Genomic DNA, 27,966 nt, shown 5'->3' with positions numbered 1-27,966 from the left:
GACAGAGATTATTATGCTAGGGGAACGAGCAGCCCCGCGAAAAGTTTCGACAGAATTCCCAACAAGGATTAGAATCGCTTTGTTAGGATCAGCGTACGAATTTTAATTAATTTGTTAACCGAGCCAAGGATGAATCTTTTCTCAGGGAGTCTTAGAAAGGACTACCCGTACAAAACCATTTCCTACAACATGTTTTGGAAACGTAACGTTTACGAACTTTTAATGATTCACGCGATTATAATGGAGCGAATATTTCAAAATTTCACGACTCGAACACGGATGTAAGACGAAGTATGAATAATACAGCGGCTTTCTATTTCTGGTCTGAGTGCATTTCGGTGTGACGGAAAGATCAAAGCTCTTAATACGCGTCGAATCGAATTTTCCACTCAGGGATCCTTTTTACGGATGGATTCGATTAACGACGAATCTCTCCGGGTCTCCGTCGCGACGTTGGGATTTTTCTCGAGGAACGGACGGCTACTTTGTGCATGATAATGCGTCGCGAGGAAAGATCGATCCGGTGAATCGCAGTTACGCCTGTGGCGGCCGTGGACGCGGAAAAATAACGCCGACGCGGTTTCTTCTTGCAAAAACTTGCCCGCGACCTTTTGTGTCGTCGCCGCAGCATTTTGCTCGTTACGTGCTCCACGGGAATTTCCAAGCGGTTATTTCATGTAAAGCAGAAAAATTACGCGACGGGCTGCTGGCAGATTGGCGTCGTTCGTGACGAAAATTAGTTTAAGAATCGCTAAAATTAGGGAGGCCGGATAAAAAGCCACGAAACAAAATTCAACGACCGTTCGAAGCTCACCGTATTTGCCTCGCGAGTCTTATCTGGTTGTTTTTTAGTATTAATATTTTAATATAATGCACGATCAACGCAGAATTCACGATAAACACGATCCTTTCCTAGTCGTGCAATTCCAGTTTTCGTAATGGAAAAATGATTCGGTCGTAGAATAATATTTACTATTATTAACGTATATTCGCTTGCTTGATAAATGTTGAACATCATTTTTTTAATACGAATTTCTAACTGAGAATCTATAAAGAAAGTGAGGTGAATAATGAAGACAATATTCCTGAAATAGAATGAGTAAATATCCCAAGAAACTACCAGAGTCGGATTTTAAATTCACACGTGAGAGTAAGTTTTAAGGGGAAAGGAATTTTTATAGTAAAATATTTAATATTTTCGAACTGATCGAGCATCTTGGACAGAAGTAGGTTAACGAGCATCGGTTCGAAAGTTTATAGTCTCGGTTTATATTCTGTTTCCGTGGGCGCAATCGCTTCGTTGAATTTCTTTCGCTAGGCGAAATGCAATTCCAGGGCAGTTATAATGATTTCTTAGATAAAATCTGTCTCTCATGAAACGTTACGTCTGCCGGTTTGGCTACTTTGCATGCATGAAATAAGAATTTTATTCTCCTTACAAGTTTCAAGGAGATACGATTTACTAGGCAGCGCTCGCGATGGATTTGTTCCCAAAGCGTCTCGAAAGAAGATATTCTTTCGAATAAATTAATCTGCCATTCCCAAACTACAGAAACTTCGCAATTTCAGATTACGAAATTTAACTTGTGCTTCTCACGACAGTCCTCGAACACTGTTGCTCTCATAAATGCTTAACATTCTTTTCCCCCATTTTTTAAAACGTTAATGTTTCTGGCATTCGTTATGCACTCCGTGACTGTTTATATTTCAGAGTCTAATAAAATACAGTGGGTGTAAAAAGTATTCGTACAGTGACTAATTACGACTAAAATGTGTTTTATTGTATTAATGGAAGATAATGATCCTAATATAATACGCCAGCACATTTAAAAAAACTCCCTCAATCAGATATTAACCCTATTGAGCATTTCTGGGATTATCTGAATTACAATTTCATCTAAAACAGACTTAAAAAATGCTTTAATCAAAGAATAGAATAATATTACTAATAAAATCACATCTAATTTAGTTAATTCAGTACCTAGAAGGCTAGCTGCAATAATAAAATCAAAGGGAAACTCTACTAAATACTAATTATAGATATTAATTTTACAATTATTTGTTGTTTTTATTACAATGTTCAAATTACTTGTACACTTGATAATGGCAATAGGACTGTACGAATACTTATTACGCGTTCATTTCTGTCATTTTGTTCATTTTTCTTGATATTTATATGAGCAATATAAATATTTCTTTGGAGTATACATGTAACATGTTTGTTTAAAAAATATTGTTTAATAAACATTATTATTCAGCATTTCAGTCATAATTAGTCACTGTACGAATACTTTTACACTCACTGTAGGTAATCTTCTAATAAAACTGAAAAATGTTTACGACAAAATTGGGATCATTGTGTCTTCTAATGAGTAGATAAAACAAATATTTTGCATTATTATAGGTTACAAGTCTAAATATATAAGCATTGCAAAATGTATGATATGGGTCCAAAAAGACCCAGCGTTCAAGTAACTATTTTAAAGGTAACTATACGACCATCAATAGACACTGATAAATACAAAGAAACACAACCAGTTACTTTTGTTCGCCTAAAATTGCTCCTATTTTTAAAAATGAAAGCAGTACTATTTTGATGAATCTTCGACAATTTACTTTTGCCCCTTCCGATAGATGATGAAAATGAATATCAATGAAATTTAATTACTGTAGCATCATAATTACAGTACAATAATTACTAGTTATTGGTACTGTCCACTTACTTCTGTCTCGCTGTAATTGTTTGATTTTTTGTTTAAACCTAATTTGGGTTTACACCGATTGTTAATATTTCTTTCAATTGTTATTCAAATAATCTATATACTATAAGGATAAATATTAAATAAAACTTGAACACGTAATTGCAATGCTATATAGATTCATTAATATCCTTTTTCATCATCTGTCCACTGACTTTTGTCCCTGACTGTAGTTCTCTAAATATTTTCCGCGTAATTTAGCGCGCAACTGTACCGTTCCCAGAGTCATTATACCCGCATTTCACGGGAAACACCCTCGCTTGGTTGTTTCGCGTTGCATTTTCTTAATATCCCGCGCGTCGTACGAGCGTACAAAAGCGTGAAAGAAATAGCGGTTGACGCGCGACCGTCGTTCCTTGACCGTAGCCAGAGCAGATTGAAAGAGGAGAGCATCAATAAAACGCTGGTGCGCCGTGGCCAACTCCACTCCCATCACGGGCGAGAAGTATCGTAAGATCTCCGATGACGTCGTCCACCACGTAGCCGCGGCCGTCGTCGTGTATCCCATGATCCCCTTGACGGAAGCTGCCCATTAGCCGAGCAATGATGATGCCAACGGACACCCAGGTCACCGGCAACTCAGCGTCCCGGTACCGAGCAGAGGCCGGCACTGACGATAGCCTTTGCTTCTCGATCGATCCCTCGAAGCGTCTCGACGCCCATCGTCGAACCCGAATCGCGATCGTTCGCCTCCTTCTGGGCTGAACCCTCCACCGTGAATTGACTTCCGTGTCGCACGGATGGTCGAACCATTCTACGCTTCCGGGCGTCGATCGAGAGCAACGGACCGAGAAGACGACGACCGCGTCTACGAGCAGACTCGGTGATTTTCACAGGTTCCGGTGGTTCTCCGGACGAGTTCACGGGTTCCGGAAGTTCTCCGGGGTCATTCCAGCCCCGGGATTAGTCGACTTAACACGTTCACGGGCCCATGATCCGTGCACGAGTCGTGGCGCCTCGAATAGTTACGTCTCGAATCAGAAAACGGGCAATATTGAAATTGATCCAATGCTTTCCTCATTGATTAAGAAAGGATTCTCGTGTAACAACGTTAAAGTTTGAAGTTAAGGAGAAGAATTAAAAGTTCTATTGTACTAGACTTTTTGGGACAGAGAGACCCTTGAACTATACGAAAATATTTTTTTAATCTATTTTTTATTATCCTTTATTAAATGGTAGTTAATCCTACTCGACGGTGTTAAGTACAGTTGGTGTACTTAACATGTGTGACCAATACTTGACCAAATGGATTAAAATTTTGGATGCACATTCAGTACATGTATGACTATAGCCCGTACTAAAATCAACCGAAAATTTTTATTTGATCTTTCTTTAGACCCCCAAAATGCAAAACAAAAAACATGAAAAAATTGATAAAGTGTTGCCATTTTTTTTAATTAAGAATCTTTTATGTTTTTTCATTTCAAACACCGTGAGACTACGTTTTTTAAAAGCGACTATGTTTGAGAGTATGCATTGTCACGAATTTTATAAATTTGAATGCAGAAGGTGTTATATTTATTCACAAAAAATTCTCCAAGAAAGTCTAAAAAAATGCACTTCACACTAGAATAAAGCGACAGAACCTTCTCTTCCTTTCTGTAGAAAATACTTTAACCGTTGACTCCAGGAATCTTGGGAAACTAAACTGTGGACAGTATTGTCTGCTCGTATGTCGCTGTTTCAGTACAGAGCACTGACATATACACGGAAAGGAACGTTTCTGTGAATCTCGTGCAAGCTCTAATATGTGTTCTAGTCCCAGGAAGTAGTGAGAATACAAAATAGTGTACACAGTATGTCATAACTATAAAACCACCGTACAATTTTCAATTTTATATATATTTCTGTTGAAATTTGAAGAAACGGAATGTACCATATTTGAGAGCACGATAGCAATCTATATTTCCTTAGAAACAGTTGAATTATATTTATTCTAAAAAAATAAACTACAGAAAACTGATTCGTTACTGTTTCATAACTGTAGAACCAAGCATTCGAATGTTGTTTTCTGTCAATATTTCGTCAGTATTGTCTTGTCTAGTCTGTTGGAAGTGTAATAATATTAATTTTGTTAATAATATCACGTAGAAGTTATTTAAGACAGCAAGAAAAAGGCAAAATTTTAACCCAGGCCATTTTTATGGGGGTTTTCTCTCTTTACGGGGTTGAGGAACAACTTTTCCAACATTCTTAGAATTTCTAAATATTCTTCACTAAAATACGCGTTGTTTCAGGTTTGAAACATTAAAATCGTACAATCCGTCCAGAAGTTATGATGATTTAAACATACGTATGCGGGCAAACATTTTTGGCCACACATATTTTCGGTAAAGAATTTTTTTCTCGAAACTACGTAGGATTTCTGGGGTATGACTATTCACCAAAAATGATTGTAATAGACCCCTGTAACTAAAAATAATTTTTCCAGAACGGTTTGAAATTTTTTAATTTTGCCAAAAAATTTAGGCACCTACCCCCTGTCGATTTTTCTTAAAAATACGTTTTTCATTTTTAATAATTTTGTTTGACGCCCTACAGAAAAGTTGTCTAATACTTTTTTGTAGGTACCCATGAGCTCTACGTGAGAAAAAAGTTTCATTGAAATATATTCACTATTGTAGGAGTTATGGCTGTTTGAAAATTGGACCATTTTTATAGGGTTTTTCTCATTTTGCGGGGTCAAGGATCAACTTTTCGAATATTTTTGTAATTTCTACGTATTCTTCATCTAAATATGCGCCGTTTGCGTTTTCGAAAATTAAAATCGTCCAATCCGTTCAGGAGTTATGACATTTTGAAGATTCACATGAAATTTCAGGGAAGCATTTCTGGCCTCACATTAGATTTTCAGTAAAGAATTTTTTTCTTGAAAGTGAGTAGGATTTCGAGGGTATGTCTATTCACAAAAAATGATTGTAATTGACCCCTGCTACCAAACATAATTTTTTTAGAACGATTTGAAATTTTTTAATTTCGCCGAAAAATTTTAGCACCTACCCCCTGTAGAATTTTCTTAAAAATTCGTTTTCGATTTTTACTAAATTTGTGTGACGTTGTACAGAAATGTTGTCTAATACTTTTTTGTAGGTATCTATGAACTCTACTTGCCTCCAAAATTTCAATAAAGTGTATTCACTATTCTAGGAGTTATGGTTGTTTGAAAATTGGATCACTATTATGGGGTTTTTCTCACTTTACGAGGTTGAGGAACAACTTGTCGAATATTCTTGGAATGTCTACATATTCTTCACCAAAATACGCGTAGTTTGCATTTGGAAACATTAAAATCCTTCAATCCGTTCAGAAGTTATGACGTTTTAAAGATATGCATGGAATTTTTGAGTAACATTTCTGGCCTAAAATTCTATTTTCGGTAAAGAATTTTTTTCTCAAAAATGGTTAATATTTCGACTGTATATCTATTGACCAAAAATGATTGTAATTGACTCCTGTAATCGAAAATAATTTTTCCAGAATGATTTGAAATTTTTTTTTAGGGTAACCAGACAGTTATGGTCAGACATTATATTTTCAATAATGAATTTTTTTCTCGAAAGTGAGTAGGATTTCGGGGGTATGTCTATTCACCAAAAACGATTGTAATTGACCTTAGCAACCAAAAATAATTTTTCCAGAATGATCTGAAATTTTTTAATTTCGCCAAAAAATTTAGACACCTACCCCCTGTCGATTTTTTCTAAAAATTTATTCTTTATTTTTAATAAACGCAACCATGGGTAATGTAATACTACAATTTATTAATGAAAAATAAAATATATAAAATTCGTCAACTTTTTACTATTGTCGTCGCTGGTGGATGCATGCGACAACTTCTTTATTTGCGTGAAATATAATCCGTAACAATTACCGAAAACTAGTCGATGTAAATATGCCGGTTATTCGGGTTACTCCAAGTAATCGGAACTCTACTGTATCAATACTTCGAGAAGATACGCAGAAATAAAAGGAACGTCGATATTTAGCTGTAAAACGACCACACGCTTCCCCCTTTAATTAATCGTGTGTCCGGCGCCCCGATCGTCCGTCCCATTTCGGTCGTTCTCGGTTCGTTCTGATCGTCGTCGGCCTGCCCGCGTTTAGCCGACTCTTGGACCCAACCGTGCCGCGCTCCAGCAAATTGACGATACGCTTCGCGCGCTCTGCACCGGCCGATTAACGCGTACGTGCTTGGATCTACCCATACGCGAACGGAAAGGTAGAAACTCGTCGGTTCAGTGGTGAACGCGACGCGACGCAAGCAACCAGCGATCAGCCCGATCGTTTCGTTTGGCCGTTGCCTTTCCGACAAATACGAGCGAAATTACCGAGTTGTCCGCTGGGGGAAGCGTACCGAAAACGAATACGTTTCCCGTAGGCGAGGGTGGCGACGGAAGGCGCGTTTCTTTACCGGGGTAATCGTCGAGTGAACAAAGGCGACAGTGAGGGACGAGTGAAGTGAATCGAGACACGATCGTGACAAAGTAGAAAACGAATCAATCGTTGGATGATCGCGATGAACTTTTTGCTTCGAAAGAAGCGTTCGTTGAAACGTGCGATCGTTATGATCCCCCGCGTTTAAGCAGCTCCTGGGGCTTGATCAGACCAGTTAATCCGATCGAACACGGCTAAGTTTCTTGATGCGCAGCGACATCAAAAGCGATGACTAGTGATTACGCGGGCTCGCGCTGTTCTTTCGCATCATACGCCCGCAGGAAATATTTCGCGAGAGACAGAGAAAACAACCACGTGCCCTACATGGATCGGTACGTGTTGCTTCTGTTTTTTCGGTCCGCGAGTTCGTATTTTTTTTACTACTACGTTTTCAGTAAAATTATATCTTCCTTGTCGAAAAGCTAACGCTGGGTCTTTTTGGACTCTCGCTGTTCGCCTCTGAACAATGATAAAAACTGCCAGATGCTTCAATTATTAAAAAATGCATACGAGAAAGAAATTAAACGTGAAAGAGTTGACACTAAAACTACCAAAGCAGTGAAAATGACCCATTCGTAATTTCTAATAGAACTTATTAAAAATTTTCTATAAGAGAATGAATTATTTCTTATACATTTCTTTACGTATCTATCGTTTTAATTTCTTTGGTACAAATAAATTATAATTGTCGATAATTTTAGTGTTAAAGTGACCCATTCGTAATTTCTAATGAAACTTGTAAAAAATTTTCTATAAGAGAATGAATAAACACTTATTTCCACTGCATTATACATTTCTTTACGTATCTATCGTTTTAATTTCTTTGGTACAAATAAATTATAATTGTCGGTAGTTTTAGTGTTAAGGTCTCTTATACCTTGCATTCTGTTTATTTTCTGAAAACGTAGTTTAATCTTAAGATCAGTATTACGTTTTATTGTTACTATTCACGAATTCAAACAATATTTTATATAAAGTATTAGTTTTACTATTTACAATGCAAAGTGATGAATATGTCATGAGTGATAGTTCGACAATTACAAAAAATGAACGTTTGGCATAAATAAAAATAATATACGCTTCAAGTGAAATAAATTTGCTTTATTTTGAAATCAGTTTCATTGATTCCTCTTAGCTATCGATCAACCTTCGTGTATCGTGCGCAGAATAAAAGTTTTTTCAGGCTGAAAATCTGCTCTACAACGTGATATTGGATGTTGACTCGGTGACGATAACTGTTTTTTATGTTTTATACAAGTACCATTTTTCATCTCCAGTGCCAATTCGATCGAAAAACGAACAAATGTTCGTTCGTTGATAAATCGTGCGAAATTCATTTTCCGAGCTTCGATACATTTCCAATTTCCAATTTGTGTTACTATTTAATTTTTCTGCTATTCTTTCGACTGCCAAATAAAATTTTGCCTCGATCATAACTTTTAATCCATCGATGTCAAACGTTATCGGTCTGTTTGTCGAAGGGTGAAATATCCTGCTAAAGGTGTCTGTAAAATTAAAAAAAAAAAAACGCGAACGTTCAAAGAGCAATTCAAAGAATTTTGATCCAATAACTCCGAGATGCGAAAATGATTCGCCCTCTGAAACATCCATCTATGGTTTCCAACGAGTTTCCAAAGGATGCTGAAGGAAAATATTTTCTTGTTTATTTTTCAAGACGCAACTCATTTCACCCCTGTTTGACGAGCAATAACACCACTGTGTTTACCGTAACAATTTCGTAATCAACAATACGTGCAGCGTGCAGCTGCAAAAATAAATTATCCGAGACGTAATTGAACAACAAACGTACCGACAACGAAATGTACTAAACGCACAAATATTTCAGAATAATGATAATGGTTGGTTCTTAAATCGCAGAGAACCTCGACAATTTTTCTCATTGATTAACTCTCTGTTTTTTCATTTTGATCTATGAAAAAAACACTTTCAAATAGCACAATCTAATAAATACGTTATAAAGAATGAAAGTAATTTTTGTTTGCTCGAGCAAGGATCAATTGTGATTTGTTTTTGAATATATTTATTTCGTTAGCAGAATCACAATAACTCGAATTATTCGATTCACATTCACTAGTGAAATTAATAAAGATGATTGTTCACTGACTTCCACTTTTAAGGTAATATATACAATTCTTAAAGATCAGCCTTTCTCGTTCTTTCTGTTCATTTTAAAATATTTTGCTAATCTTAACCAGAAAATCTAGCAAACGAAGATTAGAACGGCTACTGAAATAATCGTTATAATTGACATTTCAAATGACATGGTCTTGAAACTTTGAAAATAAATCACGACGCTTCGTTTGCATTCGTTACTAACTGGTACAGTTATTTATTCAAACCTGCCAATTGACGATATCAGATCTGATTTTCCGTCGATTTATTTATATCGTACGCTCGAAAAAACCTTCCCGCTCAATTGCAAGAGATTTAAGAGGGCGTATAATTTTTGGTTTAATAGCTGCATACTGTCTGATCAGATTAGATAGTTAAATTGTTTGGCTTCAGATGCACAAGAAAAAGTAGTTTGATATGATGGAAGAATAGCACTTCCATTTTTAAAAATCCAGTGAACCCCGTTCATTATAATTAAAATCATAAATTAAATCTTTCATTGGTTTATTAGAAAAGAACATTTTATTCGGGACAAATGGTATAAATATATTTACTACATACAGGGTGTTCGGCCAAAAATTTTTCGCCTAAAAATTTCAGCAGTTTATACCCCCTGTCGATTTTTCTTAAAAATTAGTTCTTCATTTTTAATAAATTTGTTTGACGCCCTATAGAAAAGTTGTCTAATACTTTTTTACAGGTACCCATGAGCTCTACTTCAGAAAAAAGTTTCATTGAAATATATTCACTATTGTAGGAGTTATGGATGTTTGAAAATTGAACTATTTTTATGAGGTTTTTCTCAGTTTTCTCAGTTTAAAATCGTCCAATCCGTTCAGGAGTTATGACATTTTAAAGATTCACATAAAATTTCTGGCTATCATTTCTGGCCAGTAATTATATTTTCGGTAAGGAATTTTTTTCTCAAAAACGCGTAGGAATTCGGGGATACGTTTATTGACGAAAAATGATTGTAATTGACCTCTGCAACTAAGAATAATTTTTTTAGATCGATTTGAAATGTTTTAATTTTGTCGAAAAATTTATCCACTTACTGAATTTTTTTCTCGAAACTGGATAGGATTTCGAGGGTATATGTATTGGCCAAAAATGATTGTAATTGACTTCTGCAATCGAAAATAATTTTCTCAGAATGATTTGAAATTTTTTAATTTCATTTTTTAATAACTTATTAACGAAGCCTTAATCAAGAAATTGATATTCTTGATTTTCGTCTTAGTTTGGCTTCTAGAATCTCCCATTAAAATTTTTCCCTGGGATGACCGAACACCCTATATACACAGTAGAATCTAAACGCTTGTTATCCGAACACATACTAAAGCGGCTCGTACGTGACACAATTTATTGCACAAACATTGCACTAAATCGCTACGTGTTTAGTCCAATACTGTGATCGATCACGACATAGTCTAACGTGACGAAAACGAAACACGTGACAATTAAAGAACTCAAGAAGGTCGAAAGTGCAATTACGTTAATAATTACGGATATTAAAAATATCCTGCTACTGGTCGAAGGTCCGTAAAAAGAATAGACGTAAATAAAACGCCAAATGAAAAATTCTAAAAACAATCCTCGTCTCCCATTTCGATCGTGTCTGCTTACTATTTCGAGCAATTTGTCCTGCCGTAAATAAAAATTCTAAAAAAACGAGTTCCAGACCTATTCACAGAACCGCCGTCTGATGTTTTCAGACTCGGTGTACCGGTGCACCGCGGAAGAGAGAACAATGGATATGAGAAGAGCAGAGGCTAAGTAGCAGGCTGCAGGTAGAGGATCAGCGAGGGCGAAACAGGAAAAAAGAACCGACCGAAAGGAACCGACGCAGAGGGACAGAGAGCGGGAGGAGCAAATTAGGCGAAGACCAGGATAGGGTGAATCGCCTGCGGGGGGTAATTGAACAAAAAAAAAAAAAAAAAAAGTCAGACAGACGAAACGGCGGCTGACAAAAAGATGAAGGAGAACGGCTTATGGACGCTGGTTTGGACACTGTGTGTGATAATGGGTCTGAGCATGGCACAAACATCGCAGCCCTGCCCTTCTCACAATGATATCGCGCCTTGCTCCTGCTCCCTCAAGAAATCCGGCTTGGACATCGTGTGCGAGTTCACCGACGTGACTCACATCTCCCACGTTATGAGCAAGCTCAAGGAGAAACTGAACACGGTCATCTTTTACCTCAGACTGAGGCACAACAGTTTGCCGAAACTGCAACGTTACGTGTTCCTAGGCCTCGACATACGCCACCTCTCCATCCACAACAGCAGCCTCGCGGTGCTCGAGGAATCCTCCCTCAGTTCTATCGGTGAGTTTTAGCGTTATCAACCCCTTATTAACACGTTCACTGCTGTGTCATAAATTAATTCTCAGGCTTAGATATTAAGAGAGGATTCTCAAAGTTTCCTTCTTTATTTTTTTCGTAAAGAATTAAAAGTTCTATTGTACTAGACTTTTAGGAACTTGGAGAAAAACCCTTGAACTATACGAAAATATTTTTTTAGTATGTTTTTATTATCTTTTATTAAATGGTAGTTAATCCTATCTGCTCGAGAAATCACCCCTCAGTTCTATCGGTGAGTTTTAGCGTCATTAACCCCTTATTAACACGTTCACTGCTGTGTCATAAATTAATTCTCAGGCTTAGATATTAAGAGGGGATTCTCAAAGTTTCCTTCTTTATTTTTTTCGTAAAGAATTAAAAGTTCTATTCTACTAGACTTTTAGGAACTTGGAGAAAAACCCTTGAACTATACGAAAATATTTTTTTAGTATGTTTTTATTATCTTTTATTAAACGATAGTTAATCCTATCTGCTCGAGAAATCCTCTCTCAGTTCTATCGGTGAGTCTTAGCGTTATCAACCCCTTATTAACACGTCCATTGCTGTGTCATAAATTAATTCCCAGGCTTAGATATTAAGAGGGGATTCTCGAAGGTTCCTTCTTTATTTTTTTCGTAAAGAATTAAAAGTTCTATTCTACTAGACTTTTAGGAACTTGGAGAGAAACCCTTGAACTATACGAAAATATTTTTTTAGTATGTTTTTATTATCTTTTATTAAATGGTAGTTAATCCTATCTGCTCGAGAAATCCTCTCTCAGTTCTATCGGTGAGTTTTAGCGTCATTAACCCCTTATTAACACGTTCACTGCTGTGTCATAAATTAATTCCCAGGCTTAGATATTAAGAGGGGATTCTCGAAGTTTCCTTTTTTATTTTTTTCGTAAAGAATTAAAAGTTCTATTCTACTAGACTTTTAGGAACATGGAGAGAGACCCTTGAACTATACGAAAATATTTTTTTAGTACGTTTTTATTATCTTTTATTAAACGATAGTTAATCCTATCTGCTCGAGAAATCCTCTCTCAGTTCTATCGGTGAGTCTTAGCGTTATCAACCCCTTATTAACACGTTCACTGCTGTGTCATAAATTAATTCCCAGGCTTAGATATTAAGAGGGGATTCTCGAAGTTTCCTTTTTTATTTTTTTCGTAAAGAATTAAAAGTTCTATTCTACTAGACTTTTAGGAACATGGAGAGAGACCCTTGAACTATACGAAAATATTTTTTTAGTACGTTTTTATTATCTTTTATTAAACGATAGTTAATCCTATCTGCTCGAGAAATCCTCTCTCAGTTCTATCGGTGAGTTTTAGCGTCATTAACCCCTTATTAACACGTTCACTGCTGTGTCATAAATTAATTCTCAGGCTTAGATATTAAGAGGGGATTCTCAAAGTTTCCTTCTTTATTTTTTTCGTAAAAAATTAAAAGTTCTATTGTACTAGACTTTTAGGAACTTGGAGAAAAACCCTTGAACTATACGAAAATATTTTTTTAGTATGTTTTTATTATCTTTTATTAAATGGTAGTTAATCCTATCTGCTCGAGAAATCCTCTCTCAGTTCTATCGGTGAGTCTTAGCGTTATCAACCCCTTATTAACATGTTCATTACTGTGTCACAAATTAATTCTAAAGTTTAGATATTAAGAGGGGATTCTCGTGTAGCAGCGTTAACATTTAAAGTATACTTTTTTATTATTTTCGTAAAGAATTCAAAGTTCTATTGTATTAGACTTTTAGGGACACGAAGAGAGACCCTTGAACTATACAAAAATAATTTTTTAGCCCATTTTTTATTGTCTTTTATTAACTTTTAAAATTATTATCTTTTATTATAAAAGTTTGAAGTTATCAAACTAAAAAATGTATTAAAGGAAATATTTTTGTTTGACATAGAAATTTGTTCTTCAAAGTGCTATAGTTTCTTAAATTTTCCATCCTTTTCTGTCCTTTTGCTACCTGCTGTAGAAAAATGTATCCTGATTAAGAATATTATTTTTTTTTGGTTTGAACAAACAGAACAACTAGGAATCGTGGAAACCATGAGAACACTTTCTCGATACGCGATTGCGTAGGAAGCTTTATACTACCACTAACTTTGACAATTTCTCGTTGTAAAAATTTGTAAATATTATTAAAATAGTATCAAATATATATGAAAAACGCCAATGCAAGTAGTTGTATAGTTTCTTTATAAAACAAATATTGAAGAAAACAAAACAAAACGCGTTTTACAATAGAAGACCCTCTCAACACTAGAACCACTGAAGTGGTCAAAATTATTCATTCACAATTTCTAATAAAAATTGTAAAAAATTTACTCGGTTAGATTTTTGAAAATTTACCCTAATTTTCTATGAGACAATGAATAAACATAAATTTGAACAAGACTCGATGTGCTACAGCAAGTGTTGGTTTCAGTAGTTCCCAATTGTCTAAAAATTAAATGTTTGCATTGTAAAAATTTTACGAATTTTGCTTGGCAGTCATCTGGATAAATTTTATTCTAAACGACGATAAGAAACATCTTATAACGATAGAAAATGTCAAACATTGTGGCTAATCTGTTCAGCATACGTTCGATTGCTAATTTGTATGCTTATATATTATAGAAAGAAATCTAATGATCGTCTGCTGGTTTGTCTACGTCTATTGCATCGTCCTGATATTTGTTTCAATATAACCAGATTTGGTCCTGTCATAAAGTTGACGGATTTTATCCGTTTTTACTTCGAAAATTACCTTTACCTCGCGTTAACAGTAATTATTGCTAAAATTACAAACACCTCCCAACCGCGTTTCTATTTCTGATGAGATAGTGTAATTAACGCCATAAAAGGAAGCAAGAGTTGAACCGAATCAATTTTAATTTAATTGCACTTTCGATGTCACTGAAGTCTTCGAAGACCGTCAGCTTATTTAAAGTTTCTCGATGTCTTTAATCATTTTCGTGGCCCTCAAAAATCATCCGTTTTTTTTTTTTTTTTTTTAAATTGAATTTTCTGCCAAATACATTCCAAACGTTCGCGCTACGAAAGAAAATTTAATCGAATCGAATAATTTCACGGAAACCATATTCTTCTGCAGGGACTGGCTTGACGCAACTCGACCTCTCGCAGAATGCTTTGCTCTCGGTGCCGTCGATCGCGTTACGAGACCTTCAACATCTGCTTATTTTGAACTTGAACCGCAATAAGATCAGTGCCATCCATGGAAAGGCTTTCGAAGGACTCGACACTCTTGAAATCCTTTCCGTGTACGATAACAAGATTTCCACCATTGAGGAGGACGCCTTTAAAGGACTGCACAAGTAAGTTCTCACGTATCTTCGCGTTGCATCCGCCTGGTAATTGTTTGACAATAACGAAAACATTCGCCTCTTTCGTGCTTCTTGTAAAACGAACCGTAAACATAGAAATTGAATTACGCGGTGATAAAATTATCACCGACATAAATATTGCAACCAAGATGAATTACTTACTTCGAAAAACTAATATCTGCGTTGCAATTTGAATTACAATGTGTTTAGAAATGTTCGTAACAAGAATTCTGAAGGGTTCTAAAAAGTGTTAATTGCGTGTGATATTCTAGAATATTGTTCGTGTGTTCTTTTCAAATATATTATTATTATTATTCTAGAATATTGTTCGTGTTTTAAATAGAAAAGAACACACGAACAATGTAACTTAAAACATGAACGATATTCTAGAATATCACACACAATTAACACTTTTTCGAACCCTTCAGAATTCTTGTTATTTGAAAAGAAATTGGAAAACTTGTAATCCTAATGGACTTGTACATCATAACAATAGTTACAATTAAATCTGAATTTCTCTCCGTCGACTATACCAAACAGACGAACACGTTGCGTTGGAATAAACGAATGAAAGATTACCGCACGATATTAAAAATATCAGAAGCTTTTTGCAAGCATAAAAAGTTCGCGATGCCTTGATCTGCATTTAAAGCGTGCACTAGTCGCCATCACATGCAATGCACGAAACGATAGATTAGCGCGGGCTGCACGTGAATATTAAAATGTAACTTACAGTAGAAAACTGAAGAGACTGAACCTGGGAGCAAACGAGTTGTTGAAAGTACCAACGAAATCGTTGCTCACCCTGGACATGCTGAAGAAATTGGAGATGCAAGAGAACCGAATCACCGCCATTCAAGAGGGCGATTTTGAAGGTATCATCTCCATGTTAAACTAAAACTTTGTATAACATTACCGGATAAACAATCTCGTTGATCTGCCCTTTCATTTAACGTTCACGTTCCTTTAATAAAAATATTCAAATTCAACGATGATAACTTCAAAGTTCAGTTTAATTTGCATACCTATTTAAACGCCAGCGATCAATAACGCGTTAAGATCTTACTGAATTCCGAGACGTAGTGGGATATAAGGAGCGTTTATAGCAAACGAGCAGAATTTTGCTGGAGGGAATCGATTCGCTCCGTTGGTCTAAACGCAGCTTTTAACTTCCCGTCGAGGAAATCGACATCGAACGAGCTCGTCGAATCGATCGTATAAATGATTCGCCTTTCCAGGATTGAAAGCCCTGGATTCGTTGGTACTGGCTCACAATCAGCTGCGCGAAGTCCCGGCTCGTGTGTTCTCCCACTTGACGCTATTAAACTCTTTGGAGCTAGACGGAAATCAGATTACCCACGTGGATCCGGATGCGTTCATCGGTCTCGAGGGTAAGTGTAATTACGATCTGATACGATTCCTTTGAAGCATCCGACTGCCTGCTTCCAGTTTTCTAGTGTTTTCGTTGCCCGTAATACGGATTCCATATGTGTACATGCGACGACGTTAAAATATAATTCGCCATTAGGGTCGTAGAAATTATTAGAGCGTCCCAGAATATTGCATATTTTATACAGGGTGTTTGGCCACCCCTGGGAAAAATTTTAATGGGAGATTCTAGAGGCCAAAATAAAATAAAAATCAAGAATATCAATTTGTTGATCGAGGCTCCGTTTAAAAGTTATTAAAAAATTTCAAATCATTCTGAAAAAATTATTTTTGTTTGCAGGACTCAAGTACAATCATTTTTTGCGAATACACATACCCCGGATTTCCTACCCACTTTCGAGAAAAAATTTCGAGTATGTAAACAAATTTTTCGACAAAATTAAAAAATTTCAAATGGTTCTAGAAAAATTATTTTCTGTTGCGGGGATCAATTACAATCATTTTTGGTCATTACACATACCCCCGAAATCCTACGCATTTTCGAGAAAAAAATTCCTCATCGAAAATATAATTTCTGACCAGAAATGTTTGCCCGAAATTTCATGCAAATCTTTAAAACATCATAACTCCTGAACGGATTGGCCGATTTTAATGTTTAAAAAAGCAAACTACGCGTATTTTGGTGGAGAATATGTAGAAATCATAAAAATATTCAAAAAGTTGATCCTCGACCCTGAAAAATGAGAAAAACCCCATAAAAATGGTCCAACTTTCAAACAGCCATAATTTCTACAATAGTGAATATATTTCAATGAAACTTTTTTCTGAAGTAGAGTTCATGGGTACCTACAAAAAAGTATTAAACAACTTTTCTGTAGGGCGTCAAACAAAATTATTAAAAATGAAAAACGAATTTTTAAGAAAAATCGACAGGGGGTAGGCTGCTGAAATTTTTCGGCGAGAAAAAAAATTTCAAATCTTTCTAGAAAAATTATTTTTAGTTACAGGGGTTTATTACAATCATTTTTGGTGAATAGACACACCCGCGAAATCCTTCGCACGTTCGAGAAAAAAATTCGAGGTGTTAAATTTTTCGACAAAATTAGAAAATTTCAAATCGTTCTGAAAAAATTATTTTTAATTGGAGAGGTCAATTACAATAATTTTTAGTGAATAGACTTACCCCTGAAATCCTACCCACTTTCTAGAAAAAAATTCAATACGGACGGAACTTTAAACGTTAATAACTTTTTAACGAAGTCTCCATCAACAAATTAGTGTTCTTGATTTTCGTCTTATTTTGGTCTCTAGAATCTCGTAACTGTATACAGTTACTCTCATATTCATACACTATATTGGTGATTCACTATAAATGGAAAAAAAATTTGTTTCGTATGAATTGAATTATTTTTGAAACTATGTACTATAAATTCAGCTTTTTATTAAATAATAAATTAACGGTCATGTCACATTGAAGTTAATTCTTATACTGTTTATATTATTCGTTTCTATAAGTTTTATAATTGGGCACGTCCATATTAAAAAAACTACTTCGTAAATAGAAATAACACAATGTAATAAACAACACTTGGTAAAAATAAATGGAAAGAAGAAAGAAACAGATTTTGTTATTATTCATAATGAATTGCCACGTATGAATATGAGAGGGAGTTTAATTATAGACATATGAAATGATTAAATACTGAATTTTCTTGAGAAATATTGTTTTTTAATTGAGTACTTTATAGATAACTGTTTTTCTTTGAGGAATCTTCGCGAGAGTAGTCACATGACTGATATGTTCTTCGAAAATAGTCTAGTGTCCTATCTAGTGCCTGTTATCTTTCATTTTAAGTTTCAATACAGGCAATATAAACAATTAAGGTTGCGTTTTACCCAATCGATTAGCAAGTAATCGACGTTTCACGACATATTTTCGTACCGTTCATTGATTATTTGAACGCCGCTCGGTATAAAACGTATCGTCGCTACCTTGGTGTATATTTTACTTGAATTCCCATTACAGAGAATCTGCAATATTTACGGCTGGCCGATAATAATTTACATTCGGTGCCGAGCGATGCATTGCGCCGTCTACATCGATTACGCCACCTCGATTTGAGAGCCAATAACATTTCCGTACTCCCGGAGGACGCTTTCACCGGATATGGAGATACTATCACATTTCTGAACCTCCAGAAGAACTTGTAATTTCCTTCATTTCATTACCCATATCGCGAACGGTTCTCGACGCATTTTATCGATGATTATACCATCTCGTTCTCTCTACAGGATAAAGGTATTGCCGCCGTTGGTATTTGAAAATCTCAACTCCCTGGAAACTTTGCATCTGCAGAACAATAAACTGGAACAGATACCGGAAGAAGTGACCGAGAATATCGTGGACACCCTTCGTCACATCGATATCACGGGTAAATATCAAACAATTCTTTTCTCGTCTTCTAACTCTATCGATTATTCATTTCTAACCAGATGCAACGATAATATTAAATCAAGAATTTGATATGTTTAAAATAAAGATAGGTAGGAAAGTGTCAAAGTGCAAAGATTTAAATATTTTAAATGACAGAATTCCATTTCAAATAAAATTCTTTCTGGTCCTCTAGCTCTATCCATTGTTCGTTTCTAACCAGATGCAATGATAATATTAAATCAAGAATTTGACATGTTTAAAATAAAGGTAGATAGGAAAAGTGTCCAAGTGCAAAGAGTCAAATGTTTTAAATGAAAGAATTCCATTTCAAAGAAATCCTTTCTGGTCCTCTAACCAGATGCAACGATGATATTAAATTAAGAATTTGATATGTTTCAAACGAAGAAGACTGACTATAAACATCTGATCCAATGTAATTCGTACGGAAGGTTCAGATACGAATAAATGTCCATAAATTAAATGTCTTAAATGATACACGACAACAACACTGTTTCAAGATTGATAGATGTCATCAATGTGACCCCAATTAATTTTAGTCTGTTTTATACGAGGCAATTCGTTACGTTAGAAGTTAAAATGCTACCAGAAAAACATACTCGTACAGTCGTTAAACTTCGATGGTCATTAGAGTCAATTGATTTAACATGCTCCCGCCGCGAGCCTCTTCAAACACAGCCCCCATGGGCGAAGGATTCGGATACGCCCCAATCAACGCACCCACGCACCGTACTTAACTACGAACTATCAATACGACGGTATCTGTTGCGAACTCACAAGCTCAAAAGCCTTTTCTAAGCCTCCAGCGGAGCACGACTTTCTCGATATCGGACCAAATAAAATAAAATATTTTCTGCCACATTTCAGATTAGAATAGGAATAAAATATCGAAGATCTTCGATTGTTTACGTTCGCGTACGTGGTAATTTGTACGTGTTTTTAAAAAACGGGTAGGTTTTATACCGAATTAATCACTTTCGTTCAAAGCTAATTGATAATTCGCGTGTGAAGAACTTACTTGGATCGTTGTCCTTGCCAATGGATTCGTCTTTGGACCAAGTGAACGCCCTTGGCGACGAACGACAGAAGCACTAAATCAGGAATAATTCCACGATTAGAAATTGTTGGAGAAATGTCAAGAGTTAACTAATTGTGTGTTGAAACGGGTGCAGAAATTCATTGATGTCAAAGGAGGACATATTTCTTATTAAAAAATCAACGTACCATATTGTATTTTTCTATCAAACTGCTTCTATGATGAGTCCACATTAATGTCACAGTTGACCGTAATGCTTTTAATAAAATACTCTCGGGGTTCTAAGGCCCACGATTGACCTTCGCGAACGCGTTCAGTCGCAATTATTGCCAAATTAATATTTGATAACCGTTTTAAATATCGATGGCTAATTGTTCTGCAGTTTAAATGGAGCGTAGCTCTACTCGCGACGACCGTAGATAGACTGCGTCGAACAGAGTCCTTTCCAAGAGTTTTTGTAGCATGGTAACAACTACCTGAGTTCGACGACGCTATTGGGCTTTCAGCGAAACTACGACGCCCTTGATTTCTTGGAAATTAGTCGGTCGTTATCCTCGCCAATTCTTGCCCCAGCGATTAAGTATGTTTACGTTTTCGAATCTACCGTGGCACATCGATGAGCCGTGTTATCTGAAAAAAAGGCACCTCGGATTTCCTGGAAAGCCTGCCTTCACCTTGGGGCAAAATAGAATCGATAATTCGTCGAGTGAGAAACTTTTAAGCGACAACAGAATTGTGGCCAGTAAAAGTCCGTAAAAATTGTTGGAAATGGAAATCTTTTAAAGGAAAAAAGAAGAATATAATACGGTCATTTCTGAGCGAACAATATTTATGAGAGTTCATTTGATAAGAAAAAGAAGAAACAGACTCTGAAATTGTCTTTCTTGGAGAAGAAATATACATATGTGAATTTTGTACAATTAAAATCATTAATAATACCAAGAAAGAAAGGATTGCTATTAATTTTCTATCTTGATCCTCGCTGATCATTATTAAAGCTTTAACCTTCAAGTTTTGAGAGTTTCGACTTTTAAAACTAGAGTAGATGATTGGAGCTCTCAGGGTAAAATCATAAAATTGGTAAAATTAGTATATTTATCGTTATGGTACCAAAATAAATAATTTATATTGAAAATTGACAAAATGGTGAATGCTGGAAGTGAAACTTCTAGATTTAAACTAATTTCGTATTTTTTTCAGCAAACTTTTAATAAAAGAACCTAATGAAAAATACTCAAAATTCATAAATATTAGTAAAAATTTATAAATTATACAGAGTGGTCCACGTAATTCGTGCAGCTCGATAACTTAAAGGGGTACATTATGTAGTGCATTTATTTTTTTTATAGATGGAGGCATTTCGGAGATTTGAAGGTCAACTTTGTTTTTTTAAATAGAATATTATATTTTTTGTATGAAAATATGGAAGAATATCGAATTCTGAGTAAAAAGTATTGACCTTTATTAGCCCTAAACCTAATAACTAACGAGTAATTTCACTTTATTCCTTGATTATTTTCACTGTTCTACCGAAATCTGTGATAAGGTTGTCAAGAAATAAAATGAAATTACTGGTTAACTATTAGGTTTTGGACAAATAAAGATTAATTACTCAGAATTCGATGTTCTTCCATATTTTCATACAAAAAATATAGCATTCTATTTAAAAAAACGAAGTTGACCTTCAAATCTCGGAAACGCCTCCACCTATAAAAAGAATAAATACACTACATAATGTACCCCTTAAAACCATGCAACTTTTGTATACAAAATTGTTTCGTGCATATTTTGGAAGTTATAAAATTGCACAAGTTACATGGACCACCCTGTATAACATTAAAACAACTTTATTGTAATTATCTCCTTTAATGTAGTCAGAATTTAATGTATCCGATGATACACATTCATCATATACTATTATATTATTAAATAATTTGACGTAATAAATAGCATATTTTTAAGAATATCTTTCCAGAGTTATTAAGCTATGATCTTTACACTTACAATCTTCCGCGTTTCAGTGGGCTCTAAGGGGATCCCCCAAGTTGAGAGGGCTCATTTTAAAAATCATTAGTAAAGGACTAGCACCAGACGGTTCATTTACGCTTTTATTTTCCAGATAATCCTCTGAAATGCAACTGCGAACTGCGATGGTATTCCGTCTGGCTGGCAAAGTTGCGCGACAGGGACGACGAGAGGATGTCGAGGAAGCGTACCGTGTGCACAATGGCTGGCGAACACCGGGAATACGCCCTGCAGAACATACCTTTGGAAAGAATGGGCTGTGTTGGTAAGAACGCGGGTCGAACATCCTCGTCGGCTGGCAATGGACGCGTCTACGTGGACACGATGCTCCAGTTGTTGACCGTCGCCGTCGCCATACTCTAACTGCAGTCAACCATCCAACGCTCGACTATCGCCTCGGTTACCAAACGCGAAAGCTACCATCTCACTTCGTAAATTAAACAAAATTTGCATCGTTCTACCGTCGATGGGAGCAATCGTGCCACGGTCGCGGAGACGCGGCACGATTCGAACCAACGAGCATCCGTCTTCCGTGGAATTGTTTCGACGATCCCGACGGATGCGCGATCGAGAACGTAAAACCGAAATATCGAGAGCAAGGTCGATCGTTGATTTATGATCCAAGGTTAAATTTTGAACAAGATCCTGTAACTTCCATCGGTATTCGTCTATTTCTTTCACTGAGAAAATTTATGCATCGTTGAGTAGGGTTTAAATGTTCAAATTCAATGGAAGAATCGAGATTTTATAAAATGCATATAGAAACGTAAGTATATCACGAGAAAAGGAAACGTTGTAATCTCCATTGGGTAAGTCTTTAGTTTGTTGATTTAGCGACATAAATAAGAAAAACAATGTAAACGATCGACGAGTGTCTCGATACATCGATCGCGACATCGGGTAACGGTAGATCGTTAGACTCGATCTGAGAGATCTATTCGACTGGGAGATGATTCGATCGTCACGAGCGATCCATTGGATCGAATATCGCGGTACATCTGAAACGTGGAAAGAAAGAATCTCGATCGTGACGTACGATAACAGGGTGAAAAGGAGGCTCCCCGATCGAAATGTTCGCGCGAGCCTTTTTCACCGAACGTTACATATCAAGATCATTGCCAAGTGTTTCCTGGGCGCCTGTCAAACTCGCGGCAACCGTAGCATACTCGATAGAGAATTCGAATGTCCGTAGTTTAGCTATCATTCTATGATCCACGGGCATTTGTCTCATACATATCAACGCGTTCCTGAAACGTTGGGACGAGTCATAGGTGCGTCACAATCTAATAAAAATAGACGAATAGTTGCTTTTTTTATTTTCGCTGTTGCTGAAAGTTGCGAGAATGTTAATAATCCGAAACAGTCGGGTCTTTGCTATGTAAAACAATATATTTAAAAATATGATTTTGTTCTTTTACTTGACACAAACTCAATGAGTTCAAGCGATTCAGTTTATCGTTTACACGTTAAAAATCGAATGCTTATGCCACGAGTACTGGTAATTAATTAATTTTAAGTCCGACGAACGAAAGAGGAGTCGACTCGATCTTCGTTGGGGATATCTTGGGATCGTTTAGACGTTTAACTCGATTCACAAAGGACCGCGGCCCGGTCGAAATGAAATAACGACTGCTGATGGAACGTAATACACTCAACAGGAAACCGACACTTGTCGATTCCGGTAGAGCACGAACACGATCATTCAAACGGCTCGTTGGTACTGTTTCGTGGCTCTACCGCTGACCCTAGACACTCGACGCTCACGCGCGTGATAAAATTACGGACGTCTTTCAGCAACGGCCGCGATGAGACGATGTACGTCGCAGTAACGCTTTTGCAGCCACGAACGTTTAATTTCAAAGACACTTCGGGTCCCCCCTTCTTTCAAGCGGTGCACAGATTGTGACGTATGTACGTGCGCGCCTCTTTGTATTTCCCAAGTTGCGAAACGTGTTCGAAGTAACGTTTAGGAACGCACGGGTCGTCGAGGAACCACAATATTTTTCGATGAATGTGAGAAATTAAATAAATAGGTTACGCGAAACGAGGAAAGTATAAAGGACAAATCCCGATGCACGAGTTACACAGTCGCAATATAGAAGTATACATATCGTAGGGAAGAGTCGAAGGCTCCGTTGCTAAATCTTTGACGAAAGAAACCAAAAATATCGTCGAACACTTCTCGCGAACCACGCAGTGAGCAAGCAGATTCGTATTACTTCGAACGCCTACTTCGGATGGTTAACTCCTTGACGTACGATTTAATATAATTTTTAAAATGTATACTATTTAATTTTGTTTAAATTTGTTCGTACAATGGCCGCGAAAAAAATCTGTTGATTTTAATTAATGAGACTCGATAACGAGTGAGTAGACTCATGATGTGAAACTTGACATCAAGAACTCGAGTCAGACTCGTCATTGTACGGCAACGGGTTGATATTCTCCTTTTCTTTTTTTTTAGATGAACTTTACGGAATCCTCGTCTATAAAAACGCACTGTATTGATAAACTGTTATAAAAAGTAACTGGTAACGTCCCGAAAAATGTCTGACATCCTATCGAGAACTTATTAACAGTAGAATCGTTTTAAATTCAATTTTCAATTAAAAAAAATTTGTTTTACGAATACCTCGTGAATGTAAAAATCTGTTGATTTTAATTAATGAGACTTGGTAACGTGTGAGTAGACTCATGATTGTGAAACTTGGTATGAAGAACTCGAGTCAGAGTCGTCATTGTACGGCGAGGGGTTTCTTTTAACTTAGAGAACTTATTAACAGTAAAATCGTTTTAAATTCAATTTTCAATTAAAAAGAAAATTACTAAATTCTGATTTATTTTAAGGAAGTACCAGCCGTTCGAAGACAGCGATCGGGGATGTGCAAATACGTTTGTGACTTATTGTACGTATCGCGTGAAACTATTATCAAAATCGCGTTCGCGTTACGTAGCGCCGTAAAAGCATTAACGTGGAAAGTAAATTGTGTTTTACGACTCGATGGATAGTACGATAGAGTTAAGGCATTAATATTACGAGTAATACTGCATATCGGAATTAGGCTAATGACGGTACGTCGCGACGCGATCCGCAATTCCGATGAAAATCGAAGGAGAGTAGTCTTTTACCGAACGTACCCGTAAAACTTAACGCGTAGATATACAGGACCGTATTTGCTATTGTACGCGTTGTTCTGTACGTAATAGACATCTCTGCATAGCTTAGACACGATGGACTTATAAGGTTTCTAAAGCATTACACAGACGCCGATATGTACGAACAATTATGTTACAATACGAATGCTCGACGATCGTCGACGGGATTTTCAATGACAAAAATTCTTGAACGTCGTCGCGTTCGAGAAAATGGAAAAACACGATGAAAGTAATAAAAAAAAAAAAATAATAATTCTCTCCTTCGGTCGAGGGGCGAAGGTCCGTGTCGATATCACTCAACATACACATATCATTTATACGCCCAAGTTTTACCTGTAAGATAACGGTTAATTATTTCGATTTAAGGCTTCACTGATAAACAAATCTCTAAGGATCGTATACATATCGTGAACGTATGAGATTTAAGAGAATTTATTTGTTAATATATATATAATATATGTACGTTACATATAATATATACACATTATTACGATCGTCAAAGATATATTATATACCTATATATTATATATATATACATATACGCATTGGATGTTTTTTCTAAGAAGTTTCGTCGATAAGAAAATGCAAAGCCGTCGTTTGCGCGACGTCGTTCAGAAAAATTCGATCATCGTGTTTCTTCTTGCGATTTCTTTCGATTATTATTCGAATTTATTTATTTAATTTTCGTTCCTACTTCGAGCCTGTAACCCGAACGATAAGCGACATTCGATTCAAACGGTACGCCGAGCGCGATTCTCTGCAGGCCCTACATTTAGCTTAGGATCCGCGGCAGGCATATCGAAAATAATTTCTCTCGGATTGCAGTTTCCGGCGTCGACGATTCCGCCTGACGTAAAGCTCGAACGACAGCGTGCAAACGATCGTGAGTTGAAAAAAAAAAAAAGATAAAAGTAGATAACATGAGTAAAGAATAGTAAAGTTAGCATAGATGCACTTATCCGGGTGAGTCAGGAGTCCGAATCCCAAGATTATACAGTATGTTCGGCCACCCCTGGGAAAAATTTTAACGGGAGATTCCAGAGACCAAAATAAGACGAAAACGAAGAATACCAATTTATTGATCGAGGCTTCGTTTAAAAGTTATTAACGTTTGAAGTGCCGCCTGTAGAACGGCGATCTGCGAACAGCTGCGTGCTTTGAACTTCAAACGTTAATAACTTCTTAACGAAGCCTCCATCGACAAATTTGTATTCTTCATTTTCGTCTTATTTTACCCTGTAGAATCTCCCGTTAAAATTTTGCCTCGGGGGTGACACCCCGTATAGAACGAATCGAGATGAAAAGTAAACAGAACTGTATAGGCAAATTCTATTCTCTGCAACGTTCATCCAGCAATATCGATGTACTCGTTCCTCCCAAATAACGTTGAAAAAAACAGATTGAAAACGGTGTTTCGTACGATTACAAATTTTCTACGCGATAGTTTCCGTTACGGCATCGATATTTTGAGCGTTCACGTGATAATTAGGTACCCAGCTGAGGAAATGTGTTCACCCTGTAAACAGCGTTTACCGCTCCTGACTCATGTAGTGGAACATATCCTTTAGGTGATCGTAGAACGATGAAAACGGGACAGTCGATTGCGTATTCGCGTATCCGCGTCCGCAGACACCCGCAGAACCATGTCGAGACATATCTCTGATGGCCGTAGTTGTAGTCTCGCCGGCTGCGTTGTTATTATTACTAATTATTATAAGCGGTATTTTTGTACAGTGTCTTACAGTGGTCGGGGTCGTTGCAGGCGCAGCCGACGAGCCGTTCACGGCATAGCCATATATTTATATATATATATACATATATACATATATATATATACATATATATACATATATACATATATACATATATTTATTTCGATTTATAGCGCGTAATACTCTGAGAACATTTCTTCGGCGCGCTCGTCGCACAGATATACGCGAGCCACGCATGTAAAACATAATAAACGTGTCGGATTAAGAAAAATTAGGGGCGAAACAAGCGAAGATATGTGAACCTGTTGCGTGAAACAACCGGGAGCTTTAACTCTGTGTCTCTTTCTCTCTGCCTCTCTGTTTCTATTGAACTTCGATGGATGTTTTCGCTCGTACATACGTATATCTCGGTGCTCTCTTATACTGTCCGCTTGTTTACGCGTCGAAGACTCTTGTTTGACACTTTCCAACTTTATTGTTAGCGTATGCGCTGGTGTAACACATAAATACACACGATCACACGAGCGGGCATGTACACGCGTACGAAATATAGTTGTATGAGCATAGGCGCTCGCGCTCTGCGTATTACCTTTCTCTTTGATTAAAGATTAAGTAATCAATGTGTGTAAGAAACACGATAAGCGAGGTATAGATTACGAATGAGGATAAATGTCCGCGCGTATATATGCATACGCGTGCGTGAAAAGCGTTCTATGAGTCGCAGAGGATGCATACACACACGCACATACACACATACACACACGGAAACTACATGCCTAAAATGACATATCGGTGTTACAACGTATAAATATAAATATATGAATATAAATATTACGTAAAACGCAGATACACGTAAAGTTCGTCTGTATATGTCTATAAATATTGTTACATATATACGGTCATTATATTATAATTATTACGTGATATGTATTACGAAGTATCTTTTTCTCGCAATGGCCCGCGATACGGGCATCCACTCAGATTCTAATGTCTATATGTCATTGTTTATTATGTCGTTAATGATTAACGTGTATATGTGAAACTTTGAAAACGAATAAAAAGTACCTAAGCATATATAATCGTGATAACGTTACTGCCTGACCTTCATATTTTTAGCACATTGTATGTACGTTTTAAACGTTCGAACTATCGAAATAAATACATTAGATATGTAATACGTTCCTTA

At 36.4% G+C, this 27,966-nt stretch overlaps 1 protein-coding gene across 5 annotated transcripts in view; it reads left to right on the top strand.

The window, feature by feature from the left end:
* Nucleotides 1-27,520, top strand: part of LOC143340368 (uncharacterized) — a 226,670-nt gene extending 199,150 nt beyond the window's left edge. For 4 of the 5 annotated variants that reach the window (XM_076762227.1, XM_076762228.1, XM_076762230.1 and 1 more), the window contains 7 exons: nucleotides 11,042-11,652; nucleotides 14,779-15,001; nucleotides 15,746-15,885; nucleotides 16,249-16,401; nucleotides 18,426-18,606; nucleotides 18,692-18,831; nucleotides 22,007-27,520. In XM_076762227.1, coding sequence (XP_076618342.1) covers nucleotides 11,301-11,652; nucleotides 14,779-15,001; nucleotides 15,746-15,885; nucleotides 16,249-16,401; nucleotides 18,426-18,606; nucleotides 18,692-18,831; nucleotides 22,007-22,275 — 1,458 coding nt within the window. In that variant the 5' untranslated portion in view covers nucleotides 11,042-11,300 and the 3' untranslated portion in view covers nucleotides 22,276-27,520. Of the gene's footprint in view, nucleotides 1-6,894; nucleotides 7,526-11,041; nucleotides 11,653-14,778; nucleotides 15,002-15,745; nucleotides 15,886-16,248; nucleotides 16,402-18,425; nucleotides 18,607-18,691; nucleotides 18,832-22,006 lie in introns of those variants that run through there. The other variant, XM_076762225.1, reaches the window with a different exon arrangement.
* The last annotated feature ends 446 nt before the right edge of the window (nucleotides 27,521-27,966 follow it).

Source organism: Colletes latitarsis, chromosome 3 (genome assembly GCF_051014445.1).
Source record: "Colletes latitarsis isolate SP2378_abdomen chromosome 3, iyColLati1, whole genome shotgun sequence".
NCBI classification, from domain to species: Eukaryota; Metazoa; Arthropoda; class Insecta; order Hymenoptera; family Colletidae; genus Colletes; species Colletes latitarsis.
The sequence above is the reverse complement of the archived record's forward strand: the minus strand, read 5'-3'. Positions and strand labels throughout refer to the sequence as shown.